General features: G+C 37.0%; 1 protein-coding gene across 2 annotated transcripts in view; it reads right to left on the reverse strand.

Annotated features, from left to right (window-relative positions):
- Positions 1–14,283, reverse strand: part of EIF5B (eukaryotic translation initiation factor 5B) — a 75,346-nt gene that overhangs the window by 17,120 nt on the left and 43,943 nt on the right. Inside the window, exons 7-12 of one of the 2 annotated variants that reach the window (XM_043918610.1) lie at positions 13,140–13,235; positions 12,573–12,662; positions 10,699–10,773; positions 7,413–7,696; positions 2,680–2,787; positions 2,385–2,495 (exon numbers count right to left, since the gene is read on the reverse strand). In XM_043918610.1, the coding sequence (XP_043774545.1) occupies positions 2,385–2,495; positions 2,680–2,787; positions 7,413–7,696; positions 10,699–10,773; positions 12,573–12,662; positions 13,140–13,235 (764 nt within the window). Of the gene's footprint in view, positions 1–2,384; positions 2,496–2,679; positions 2,788–7,412; positions 7,700–10,698; positions 10,774–12,572; positions 12,663–13,139; positions 13,236–14,283 lie in introns of both variants that reach the window. The other variant, XM_043918609.1, reaches the window with a different exon arrangement.

The following is a 14,283-nucleotide window of genomic DNA, read 5'->3' on the forward strand; positions in this document are numbered from 1 at the left end:
TGATGTAGTCTAAAACTGAACAGATTACTTGTAAGGAACAAATGACAGAGGAGTCATCTGAGAGTGATTATCTATAAAAAGCTGACACAGAAGAGGCTCTCAGTGTTTGGAAAATTTATCTGGTCCAATTTTAGAGCAATTATAAACTCTGAAAAACACCCCAAAGTATGTTTTAAAAGAAAATTAGTATATTAAAATATTAAAGAATTAAGCTCATATCCTGCTTTATTCAAACATCATTATAAAGACTTGATTTTCTGAACAAAAGTCCATGAACAAATGGAAACAGCATTACACCTGAGTATCCATCCACTGGAAGGACTGATGCTGAAGCTGAAGCTCCAATGCTTTGGCCACCTGCTGTGAAGAGCTGACTCATCAGAAAAGACCCTGACGCTGAGAAAGATTAAGGCAGGAGGAGAAGGGGATGACAGAGGATGACACTGTTGGATGATATCACCAACTTGACAGACATGAGTTTGAGCAAGCTCCAGGAGTTGGTGATGGACAGCGAAGCCTGGTGTGATACAGTCCGTGGGGTCTCAGAGGCGGACATGACTAGGCAACCGAACGGCGCTGAACTGAGACACGGACATCCTCTTTTAACCTGAACAGTAGCTCCGACCAACAAATCTCTCACTCACACACACACAGAACTTTTTTCACTTTGCTTATCTATACTTTTGTCAATCTTGAAACGATTTTCCAAAACCTTATCTAGGGATCTGGGTCAAAATGAATCAAATACAACACATTTCAATTTTGCATTCTGGTGGTCTTAAATCAAAATGTGCCATGATTACTTTCAGTTCACTGTCTGGAATACAAACAATATCATTACAATTGTCATATAAAGGTTATCCTGAGAACTTTAATACAGACCTAATAAAAATCATGCTATTTAACTATGTTCTGAAATAACACCAGGTTTCAGGTTCAGAAAACTGATGGAATAAGCTATTATAATTCCTCAGGAGCTAACACAGACAGGTTAACAGATAAACACCACCAGAATCAAATTTAAATTACAAATTCGGAAAACTGCAATTCAAGAAAACTATCCTAAAATAAAAATTTTAACTATATACTAAAAAGGAACACCATATAACTAGAAAATTGACCCAGAACAACCATACCAAGATGCAAAAGACCACACAGCTTATAAGAGGATGAAAGCCAGGTTATATTAAAGCTCGAAAGGTGATGCTTTATGTGAGAAGAAACTGGAATAACAGTCAATACATTTAAGGAGAGAAAAAGGGAACCAAGGATTTACATGCAGCCAACTGATTTTCCAGGATGAAAGCCACAAAGTAACGCTTCAATGTTCAAAGAACTCAAGCAATATTACTCCCATTACTCCTTTAGGAATCTACCAGAAAAGAAGCTTCATAAAACCACTTCCAACAAACAGAACAGAAACTGCAGTGACCCGCTCACAGAGCCTTTCTAAACACAGAGCTGAGACTGAGCAAAGAGTGGGGACAGACCCCAGCACGTGACAACACGCTGTGTTACATCAGAGCGCATGGAGGCCACCAAAGACAAATATGACCGACCACTTGAACAGTATCAAAAACACAGAAGCCAATCACTCCTGGAACGATGGAACTACCTCGGCATAGTAAAAACTGAAATGGATTAAAACACAGTATAAAGAGGTTGAAATCCATGAGTTTATAATAATATAGAACCAAACCACTCTTTGTTTGAAAAGCTGGGACTTAAAGGTGAAGGATCAGGCCTTTCCCCCACATCCCATCACTCTGAAACCGAACAGTAGATAAGGACTCTGCAGAAGTAATCAAATAATGGGATTGGAATATCAACATTTAGAGATGACTTTAAAAGCTAATCCTGGGTGGGAGAGGAAGACTCGGATTGAAAAGGGACACAAGGCTTCTGAAGAAACTGGCAAGGTTCTGCCCAGAAGCTGAGTAACACAAACGATGTTTGATTCACTAAGCTTTACATTAATCTTATGTGATTTTCTCTCGTATTACATTTAACATAAATAAAAACTGAGTATTTCCAAAGTTGAGAAATAGGAGATAAAATCAGAAGAGTGGGGGAGGAAACACAATGTTCAAACATGGAGACCCATGATAAAAGTATTAAAACAAGGAAATGGCATACTTTTAACAGAGAAAAGCAACTGCCTCTTGGAGCAAGAGGGAAGGAGGATTCCTACAATATTTAATGCTTTATGTCTTTAAGAGAGACCTGAAGGGCAACGTGGCACTTGTTACTTATGAACGGTGAGCTTATGGGTCTGTGATACTATTCTGTTCCTTTTTATATATTTATAGATATATAAATAATTGTAAAATTATTTATAACAATTTTTGTCAGAGATTAAGACACACGAAACATAGTGCACTTACACTTTTAATCATCTTCGTTTGTTCATTAATAGCTTCAAGAGGGACATTGGTGGCACCAATTTGCTGCGTGATACCACCTGCTTCACCATCTTGTACATGTGTGTGACGGAGCTGGGATAAGAGAGCAGATGCCAAGTCAAATTTCAAAATGCAAAACGAAGCAAAAGCAGTAAAACAGCAGCTTACTTTTTGTAAACAGAACTGCCCATGTGTGCTATAGTTTCTATTAGCTTTTCATAAGGTATCATTCACTTATTCAAAGAGTTATGTATCAAGGCACACCACATTTTCTTACCTTATCTAGAATTTTTGTCTTCCCTGTATCCACATGTCCAAGTACACAAATAACAGGAGCTCTCAGCTTCTCTGTATTTACATTTTTACTGTGTTCAAGTCGCCGTTTCTAGGAACAACAACAAAAAAACCACACACAAAATTAAATATTTCAAACCTTCACTACCATTTTCCTTTAGTTTGCCTTCTCAAGAGAATGCCACAACCTGCATACAAGTTGTTTGCTGATTTAACTACATGTAACTGCATTTTACAATGTGAACTTTACAGTCTTTGAGCAAGGAGACCCCTGCTTAGATTTCAGAGCAGCACTGCTAATTATGGATGAGAATGATGTAAAACATTGGCTCAAACTTCCTGAACACTTTTGTACATGGTTAATTTAATGGAATATAATAAATATTTTGTTCACACTTACTATATAGTAAAACCTCTAACTTATGTTGTTGTTTTTCTGTTGTCTAGTTGCTAAGCCATGTCCAACTCTTTATGACCCCATGGACTGTAGCCCACCAGGCTCCATGGGATTTTCCAGGCAAGAATACTGGAGTGGACAGCCATTTCCTTCTCCAGGGGATCTTCCCAAACCAGAGATTGAACCTATGTCTCCTGCAATGCAGGTGGATTCTTTACTGCTGACCCAGCAGGGAAGCCCTGTGGAGGGGGGGAGTTTATATAAAAAGAGGTATACTCTAGCATTCAAAAAAATTTCACTTCAAATTGTTAAAAATTTTAAAGCAATGTATTTCAAAACTCTATCCAGTGTACAAATGTACACAGCTACTGCAAGCTTCAGCCCAAGACACCCAGATGACACTTCCCACCTTCCTAAGGTACCTCTAAGCATGAGAAAGCCTCTTCAACCACAATGTGTTTATTGAAGCATTTATTTCTAAATACTTCAGTTTTCTGAGAACCAAACAAAAACACAAGGCAGCAGTTCCTCTTCAAAACGACAGCCTTTCAAGCAAAGCTGGCATGCAAATGAAGGAGGACTTCTACAAAAAGTCTGAAGTAATGTCATTTACAAAACTATTTTCTGTCTAATAAACCATTTTTGTAAGAACACTCTCATTTCTAGCATCAGACACTGAATCTTTCTATAGAAACTGTAATGAAAAAATATTTTGGAATGCCAAAAGAGAGATGCAGTTTACTAGCAAAGAGCAGTACAACAGCTTCACAGTATTTATGACTCACTTTCCCTGGTGGTCCAGTGATTAAGAATTCACCAGTCAATGCAGGGGACAAGGGTTTGATCCCTGGTCCAGGAAGACTGCACGTGCTGCAGAGCAACGAAGACCATGCCCCACAACTACTGAGCTGGTGCTCTAGAGCCCACATGCCACAACTCCTGAGCCCGTATGTGCCCAGAGCTCCTGCTCCCCAGCAAGAGAAACCACCGCGAGGAGAAGCCTGTGCGCTGCAACTAGAGAGCAGCCCCTGCTTGCTGCAACTAGAGAAAGTGTGTGCAGCAATGAAGAGCCAGCACAGCCAAAACTAATAAATAAAAATCTTTAAAAAAAAAAAAAAAAGTATGACTCAAAAGCAAACATCATGAGCTTAGTTACAATCTATGAAAAATTACTGGAGTAAAAAAATTTCAGTGTAGTGCTGCATATAAGATCAATCTATAAAAATCAACTGCGTTTCTTTGTACTAACAATGGAAGATTAAATAGTGACTCCGCTCACAAGAGCATCAAAAAAACAATATATGTGACAATAAATTTAACAAAAGAAAAATAAATCCTATACTCTTGAAACTACAAAACATTGCTGGATGAAGTTTCAAAGGATCTAAATAAATGGAGAGACAGCTATTTCCATGGATTGGCAGATTCAGTATTAATAAGATGGCAATTCTCCCTAAAATTGATCTACAGATTCAATGCAGTCTCTATCAAAAGTATGAGAAGACTTTTGCAAAAACTGACAAGCTGATTCTAAAATCTGAACCGTAAAGCAAGTGACCTAGGAAGTTGAAACAATCTAAAAAAGGAGGAACAATGTTGGAAGACTTACATTACCCAACTTCAAAACTTACCATAAAAAAAAAAAAAAAAAATCATAAAAACTACAGTATCAAGACAGTGTGGTACTGACCTAAGAAAAGATGTACAGATGAATGAAACAGAACTGAAAGTTCAAAAGTAAACCCTCACACTTCTGGCCACTTGATTTGTCAAAGACAAGGAAGCAACACAAAGAGGGGAAGAGTCGTCTTTTAAACCAACAGTGCTGGTTATCATTAAAAAAATTACCTAAGTCCTTACGTTACACCCTACATAAAAATTATCTTAAAATAGATCATAAAGATACAAGGAACAAAAAGTATAAATCTGTAAGAATAAAGTCACAGGACAAACTATTCATGATCTTGGTTTCAACAAAGATTTCTTCAATACAACACCAGAAGAATAACTTACGCTCTAGTAAGAGAAAAACTTAATAAATTAGATGTTATCAAACTTAAAAATGTATGCCTTTCAAAAAGAAACTGCTAAAAATGAAAAGAACTACTCTTACAACACAATAATAAAAAGACAAATTCCAAAATTTAAAAATGAACAAAAGTTTGAATAGATGCTTCAACAATTAAGATTATAGGAATGGCCAAAAAGCATACAAAGAAATGATTAACATCATGGAAATGCAAATTGAAACCACAGTTAGACACACTGCTTCACATCCCTCTAGAATGGTTACAATGGGAAAGCAGATAATAACAAGTATTAATGAGGATGCAGAGAAATTAGAACCCTCAAGTGGTTAACATCTTTAATTGTAGAGCCACTTTGAAAATGCAGTTTCTGAAAAAGCTAAACATGAATTTACTATGTGAGTTAGCAATTTCACTCCTAGAAATTGCTAAATTTCTAGGATTTAAAAAATTCACTCCTAAAAATTGTTTTTATTCAAAAGTAATAAAAATATATTTCCACACACAGACTCCTATGAGACCATTTTGTAACAGCAGTACAAATGCCAAAAAGTGGAAACAATCCAAATGTTCTTTAACTGGTGAATGGACACTAGTAAAATGTGGTAATATCTGTATGTAACAGAACACTACTGTCAGTTAAAAGGAACACAGTACTGACAGAACAGCAACACAAATGAACAGGCTTAAGTGAAAGAAGCCAGACACAAAAGGCCACATAATATAAAGCTGTGCTTATGAAGAAGTTTCTGGAGAAGACGCTCTCCTGAGGCAGAAAACAGGTGAGCAGTCGCTTGGGGGCAGGAATGGGTAATGACTGGAGATTGGTACAAGGATCTTTCTGGGGTGATGAACATACTCTAAAACTTGAGTTATGGGAGTGGTTGCACAACTCTGTAAATTTACAAAATGTCACTGAATTGTAAACTTAAAATGGGTCAATTTTACAGTATGTAAATCACATCTCAACCAAGCCGTTTAAAAAAAGCTAGGACTTCCCTGGTGGTCTAGAGGAATCTGCCATATAGTGCAGAGACACAGGTTCAATCCCGGGTCCTGGAAGATCCCACATGGCACAAAGCAGCTTAAGCCCGTGAGCTGCAACTAGAGACAGTCTGAGCGCAGCAACGAAGACCCAGTGCAGCCAAAAACGATGTTTAAACCCAACAAGCTAAAGAGGACCCGTGCATACTGTTAAATGGCGGGGGGTGGGGTGGGGTGGGGTCGGGAGGTGGAATGCATCCACTAAATTTATTACTTTATTTTTAATTATTTAAGAAAAAAATCATGAGGTTCATAAACAGATTCACTACCAAGGGTAGTTCTTCTGTCTCACTAGGGAGTGAGATAATAGGGAACTCTTACTTTCTGATTATACCCATTCTATTTGTAAATCATCAAGCACAGTATACAATATCTGGCCAAAGCAGGTGCTGTGGGAAGAAGCAGACACAAGCAGCAGAAGGGAGGGGATCTAGAGGGTGCTCAACATCCTAAAATGAAGAGGACAGTCCCCCACAACAGAGAATTCTTAGGCCCAAAAAAGTCAATAGTGCTGAGGCTGAGAAATCCCAATTAACAGTAACAGACTTTGCTAGTCCTTTAGAAATTCGGAAAATGTATTCCTAACTAAACTTTACAGAAGGAAAAGGCAAATACTGACACAGAGGTATTAAAACACAAACTGAAAGCTAGAATTACACAGGAAAAAATTAAGGAAAGCTAAAAAGAATTTTTAGTTTTAAAATAGTTTAGCCTCCTCAAAGCAAATTAGTTTTTAGTGTATCATTTATGCTAAGCTGACATAACTAGAGAAAACTTTCTCTTGAAGTCTAGCAGTAGTAGCAGAAGTCTACTGCATTAAGAAGGGAAAACAGTAAGTGGCAGGATATGTGAACTTGACTAAACGGAAGCTTCATTAACCCACCTGATTTAAACAACTGAAGGGACCACATGCGTCAGAATGACTAAACATAAGGCAAACACTCAGAGCGCATAAGCTCAGAATACCTCTGTAAACCTATAAAAAAATCTCTCAAAGAGCACACTAAAATTTGGATTAAAAAAGGAAAAACTGATAAAGCAGTCATCATTCCATCTTAAGCAAACAGTGAGGTCCTTGGGTTAGACCAGTGTCAAGGACCTATTATGTCTCAGCATCACAAAAACTGAACAGACACCAATCCAAGACTATTTTTTAAATTGCTCCTCAATAGAAGCCTTAGTTGTAAAGCTCTAATGATCACAGAGGAAAGGGGAGGAAAGAAGTTAGAGAAGAGGAAAAATGAATACCTCAATCCTCCGTTTTGCTTTGTCATAAGCCCGTTCTTCTTTAGTTCGATCGTCATCAGAGTCATACTCAGATTCTGAGCTCACGTCTTTACTTGGTTTTTTATCTAATGTTTTCCCAGCATCCTTCTCATCTGACACCTTTTCATCATCTTCTTCACCTTCACTGCCTTCACTGTCTCCTTCATCTTCCTCTTCCTCTTCACTCTCTTCTTCCTCCTCCTCCTCCTCTTCCTCCTCCTCCTCCTCTTCAGGGTTTTCTTTTACTTCTATATGCACCGTGTTTTCTTCTTTCAGGAAAAGACATTTCGAAATAAACCAAAATTAAAAATGAGGTTTCTATCAAGATAGAGACCTTAAAGACAAAATAATACCTAAACTGTACTAAATAAGGCAGTAACATTTTACTATATAATTCCAAATTAATGTTTTCATACATCATAAACGCAAAGTGTTTGTCTACATACTACAGTAAAGACTGCCTTTTAACAGTAAAAACTTAATGCATTAACCATACTTAAGCTAATAAAAAAAGCAAAGCATCGCTGGCCAGGACACAGCCAGGATACACTGTCCCAGAGAGGACAGCAACCCAGGGAGGGGAACACAATGTTCAGTACTTCCTGCCTCCCAGGGTCATCTGCAGGCCCTGGAGGAGGCAGCTGAAAGGCTATGCAGTGCTCTCAAAGGCCCCTCAAAGCTCAAGGGTCCAGGCACTGGGGGTTCAGGCCTACCAAGGATTTCAGGGGGGCAAGGTAGACGAACAATGGGTAATGCCCTTACTGTGGGGTGAAATCCTGAAAAACTCTACTGTGGAAGTAGAGATAAACAGGAAGTAAACAGGACCTCCCCATCACTGACGGATCACCTCCAGGTTCTCTAAATTCCAAATGTGGAATAAGATGATTCTATATTGCTAGTTCACTCAGACTCCTGGCAAATGTGCACATAAATTCTCTCTGGAGTAAGAAAACACCAACTTTGCCATCAAATTATCTCTACAGTTTCAAACAACTCAGGAGAAAATAAAAACAAACCGCGCTGTATCATAACAAAACTGATGAAAACAAAGACACATGGAAACTTCAGGGCCAACACCTGACTTTTAAACAGAAACAATAAAAGCCAAGACAGGGGACTAGTATCATCAAAGTATTAATAAAATTACAACAAAGAATTTCTCATTTAGTATGTCACCTTCAAGAATGAAGATGAGGGATTCATTCCCTGGTGGCTCAGAGGAGAACAATCCGCCTGCCAAAGCAGGAGACATGGGTTCGATCTCTGTTCGACTGAGGAAGATCCCACATGCCGCAGAGCAACTAAGCCTGTGTGCTACAACTATCAAGCTTGTGCTCTAAAGATCAGAAGCCCCAAGTGCCGAAGCCCCCATGCCCTAGAGCCCAGGTTCCGCGACAGAAGGCACCGCAATGAGAAGCCTGTGTACCACCACCTAGAGTTAGCCCCTACTTATCACAGCTAGACAAAAGCCCATGTAGCAATGAAAACTCAGCACAGCCAAAAATAAATTTAAAAAAAAAAAAAATGAAGATGAGATAAAGCTTTTTCAGAAAAACAAATATGGACAGTCTCTGTAGCAGAGTCATACTGAAGGGAATTCTAAAAGATACTCTTCAGGTTGGAAGAAATGACCCCAATAGAAGGTCAGAGATTGAGGAACAAAAGAAGCACCACAAAAGCTAAGAATGTGAGTAAACTTCAATATATACCCATTGGTGTGTGTGTGTGTGTTTTAAAGCTTTTGGCGTTTAAAACGAGAATTAAAGTAAATGAGAACAATGGTATATAAACTGAGAACTGTTCAAATGTAATTTATGTATTCTCTGGTCTTTATCTTGCCTGGAAAGAAGGTAATAGACACTGATACTTCAGAAGTCCACGTTAAAACTGTCTAGAGTAACCACCAAAAGTAAGTAGAAAAGTACAAAACGTCCAAGCTCATGAAAGGGCAAAAAAAGGAATTAAAAAAAAAAAAAATCAAATAATCCAAAAGATAGTTAGAAAGGAGAGAAAAAGAAATAGAATTAAGAAGAGTAAGATGATAAATATAAAATCACTAAACTTCATTAACTGTATTAAATGCTAGATGTAATTGGCTAAGTACACCAGGTAAAATAAAAAGTGACAAACTAGATTTAAAAATCTCAACTATATGCTGTGTAAGGATACAGAAAGTGTAATAAAGACAGAAAAAATCATGTAAATTAAAGCTGGTATAGCTATATTAACATCAGATAAGGCAGACTTTAAGAAAAAAGACATTACTAGAAATAAGTGATGAAACAGTCAATTCACCAGAAAGATGTAAGATTACATTCATTTAATAATACAGCACAAAAATACATAAAGCAAAAATTAACATAACTCTCAGAGAAAAAGACAATCTCAGAGAAAAAGCACAATGGGAGATTTAAGTATACCACTCTCAGCAAGAGAGAGAAAAGTATACCAGGAAAAAAACCTCAGAAGCTGAACAAGATAACCAGCAAACTAAATATAGATAATAAGGCCCTCAACTAATGCAGAATATAAATTCTTTCCAGTCACATGAAATATGTAAAATAACCACCCGTTTGTTGGGTTATAAATTAAGTCAACACAATTCAAAGGACAGAAACATGTGTTTTTCTGATCACAAAGAAATAACAAAGATACGTAAAGTCCTCATTTTCATAAATTAAGAAATAAACTTTAAGTAAATTACAGGCTAAAATATCAAAATAGAAATTTTTAAATATCAATATATCAGAACTTAGAGAATTTGGCTAAAGCCAGGCTGAGAGAAAAATATGTAGATTTAAAAAAAGACTGAAAAAACAAAGAGCCAAATAGTCACTTCAAAAAGTTAGGAGAAAGCCAGCAAATAAAACCCTAAAATAGAAGCCAGGAAGAAATGACCAGGAAAACCATTTTTTGTTCATAGTGATTAAGAGGAACTCTACTATCTTGTCTGTATTATCTTTGGATTATTCTATTTTAAGTTAAAGAGCTTTAATAACCTATTCTCATTTGTAAAAATCACCAGTCTAAGACAAAATGCATTCTAAATCCTAGGCAACTATCTTACAAGTCACTTTCTGAAAAACCATTTATTAATAAAATCAGGATCCAGTGGAGGATTTAGGAATCAAGGCAATGGAAAGAGCCAGACTGTCCTCTATCTCCGGGACTGTGCGTGCAGCTTTCACAATCAAGAGACCACTCCCTGAAACACAGACACAGCACCAAGAGCCAGTGGGCTTGCAGAGTGTGCTTAGGGGCCGCTCACCTGTCTCTCTCTCCTCATCGCTAGCCATAGCTTCCCAGTCATCCAGCCCAGCATCCTCTGTTTCTTCTTCCTCTTCTGTGGATCAAAGTTTTCATTAAGGACATAAAAATTATCTAGACATTTAAGACTGCTTTTAGGAAAAACAAATGCAGAAAACTATACTGACATTTAAAAAATGCTTTAGTTATAAAAAGATGTATATAATTTCATTCTTTGCAACTATTTTTCAACATACCTAGCATGCTAAATCCTTTACTGTCACTAAATGCTTCATAATTTCCTCATGTTTTGAATACAATATATTAAACTTCACCCAGATTTCATATCTGAGGTAAAATATTGCTGTTCAGTCGCTAAGTCGTGTCCAAAATATTAGCAACTCATTGAAATGTTCCTTTAGATCTTGAAGAGGGTACATGATGGCATTCAGTTCTTGAGGACAAATGGAATTTCACATATATCTTCTTTTTGATCTTCAAACTATATACATAAGATTGTATTGTTTATTTAGCTTTAACCTCTTCAAATACATACAAGTACTACTTAAATTACACAGTTGGAGGTACAAATCTACAGTTCTATTCCAGCTGAAAGTAAGAACAGCATGTTGTGCTTATAACCCCAAAATAGCCAGAAAGGTATAATTTTGAATTTAAAGACTATAAACTCTCCTTATTAACAAAAATGACTCTCTTTTTACTTAGATCTAGTCAAGCAAAGTTATTCTCAAATGAAAGGAAGATGAGGGTGGAACATGGGGTATTTGTTTCCCTGTCATAATTACTGCTTGCCAACAAGCCTGGATACATTTTCCTGAGGAGGAGGAAATGAGTCAGAAACATGAACCCTAAACAACTCCTAAATTAGTAACTCTTTCTACTGCTACAAATTGCCACCTAAGGTAGTGAACTCCCATTAAGTCTATCAACATGAATGTCTTTGATCTCAGGTTTAATGTCAGGTTAAGCTGAGGTGTGTTGAGGAAAATAATCCTTTTTACATTGAGAATAGGAGGGGAAGAAAAAAAGGATCAGTAATACTGGGTTAGCCAAAAGGTTCATTTGGGTTTTTCCGTAACATTTTAAAATAACCCTGAGTGAATTTATTGGCCAACCCAGTATCTTTCACAAGTGTAGGTCAGTCTTTTAAAAAAAAGATAGAACTTTTTGTTTTGTATTGGGGGCACAGCCAACTAACGATGTTGTGATAGTTTCAGGACAGCAAAAGAACTCGGCCATGCATATACATGAATTCATTCTCCCCCAAGTCTGGGTCAGTCTTAACATTCTCTAAAGGAACTCCTACTCCTATCTGTAAACACCAGAGATTCTCCTGATTTTACCAAACATACAATTTAGCCAGCCTCTGGCTCTCCCAGCAACACCTAGTTTCATGAATTAGAACAATGTTTAAAGAAAAGAAAAAAATCCAGAGATGTTCTCTAATCTCAAAATACACACATAGAATGAGTAAACTGAATCCTCTTTACTAATTTAGTAAACAGAAGCTGACCTCTAAAGATTTTAAAATGCCAATTCTTATGATTCTTAGTAAAAGGTCTAATCAAAAGTGCTCCCAATTTGCTTCCAAAGGATTTAAACAAAGAATTTTAGGTCTTTTTGGTACCACCTAAGAATTCTGACCCATAAATAAAAACATCAGAGAAAATCCAAATACCTCTATCCTTTCTATAAAACACTTCCAACACTACTGTAAAGAACAAAAGTGATTCAAGTCTCACCTCTACAATTTTTTCAGAGGAAATGAAATGATTTAAAGAAAGAACTATAAAGTAAGAAGGCCATTCCGCCAGACACCTGGTTTCCACAAACTAGTGATAGCCAAGACAAGCACGACACAGGAGCACTACTGGCCTGGTTCAACAGGGGGCGGCGTCTCCTCTTTTTCGGGTACTCCCTGCTCCACAGCTTCTACAGCAGCGCTTAATTCCACTGGTTCAGAAACTGACAAAAGGAACAGAAACCAACGTAACAATACTTTTCAGTGCATTTTCTGTTAGGATACTCTGTTAAGTATTGAATAAAAACCAGTAGCACGATCTAAATTCTTTAGTAAGTTTACAAAACATTTAATACCAGCTATGGTTTTTTACAAACAGGAAACTAGTTTTTCTTTCTGACAAGACTATATAATTACAGAAGGTTGAGAAGGAAACAGAAAAGAAAAAAAAAAATGATAATTATGCTTTTTCAGTCAAGAACAGTTATTCATAGCATAGAACCCAGATTTTACAAACACATGTCCTTTTTCATTAACCTGTCATTTGAATCAGTGGAGAATGATATTAATATGAAACAAGGTACAGGAAGTTGGTTTCAATATGCAATTCTGATTTGATTTCTTTTTAAGACTTCTATTTTGAAGGTTATGGGGAAAAGGCAAGCAAAACTGTTTCTAAATCACAGGTTTTGTATGCAAACCTTTATTTTCCATCTGCTGTGGTGGTTTTTTCTTCTTTTTATCTTCATAAATTGGCCTCTTCTTTGGCAAAGAGTCTTTTGATGGCACTTCAACACCTGAAGGATAAAATTGGAAAAGTTCAGGGTTTATACTACTTGCTTGTCACCTAAGAAATACTATTTAAGAAGGTAACATTTTATTCACCTCAGAGATACACACCCTAAAATATAAAGAACATTCATGGAAAACCTTCTTTTCAACATGAGGTATTTTAAACATGCATTAGAATTTCATCTTTTTGGTGTCTAGCTCTTTGACTTTTGACAAATGCTTGTAGTTACACAAGTACCATCATAATGAAGATGCATAACAGTTCCATCACCCCAGACTGCTCTGGGAGGTCACTATTCACATCCTTAAGCCCCTGGCAACCACTGATCTGTTCTCTATCCCTTAAGATGTTCTCTTTCCAGAAAGTCACAGAAATAAAGCTTTACAGTCTGGCTATCATTATAATGGATCCAAATCATCCTCGTTACTATATGTATCAATACTTCATTTCATTTTATGGTGAATAGTAGTCCAATTTATGGACGGACCACAGTCCATTTATTCAATAGACAGCTAAAGGACATGAGTTATTTCTAGTTTTTGACATTACAAATAAAGCTGCTATCAACATTTGCACGCAGATTTTTGTGTGAATGTTTCTCTGGGATACACATTGTAGACTGGATGGGACATTAAATACATACAACTGACGCTTGATAAACATGTAGGTCTGGGCTGCCAACCCTCCATGTAGCTGAAAATCTGCATATAACCTATAGTCAGCCCTCTGTATGCATGGTTCCAAATTCTTCGATTCAACCAATCACAGATCGTGTACTGTAGTATTTATTATTGAAAAACACCCTCACAATTCAAATACATGTTGTCCAGAGGTCAACTGTATTTAAATCTGTAAGAAACTGCCAACTGTAGTGGCTTTACAATTCTGCGTTCCCACCAGCAGCATATGAGACTTCCAACTGCTCTTGCCAGCATTTGGCAGAGACAAATGCTGGGTTTTTTTTAAATTTACATATTCTAATAAATGGTTAGGGATACCTCATAGTGGTCTTAATTTGAATTTTCCTAATGGTTTCCCTCATAGCTCAGTCA

The sequence above is a fragment of the Cervus elaphus genome, chromosome 11, assembly GCF_910594005.1.
Source record: "Cervus elaphus chromosome 11, mCerEla1.1, whole genome shotgun sequence".
In the NCBI taxonomy this organism is placed as follows: domain Eukaryota; kingdom Metazoa; phylum Chordata; class Mammalia; order Artiodactyla; family Cervidae; genus Cervus; species Cervus elaphus.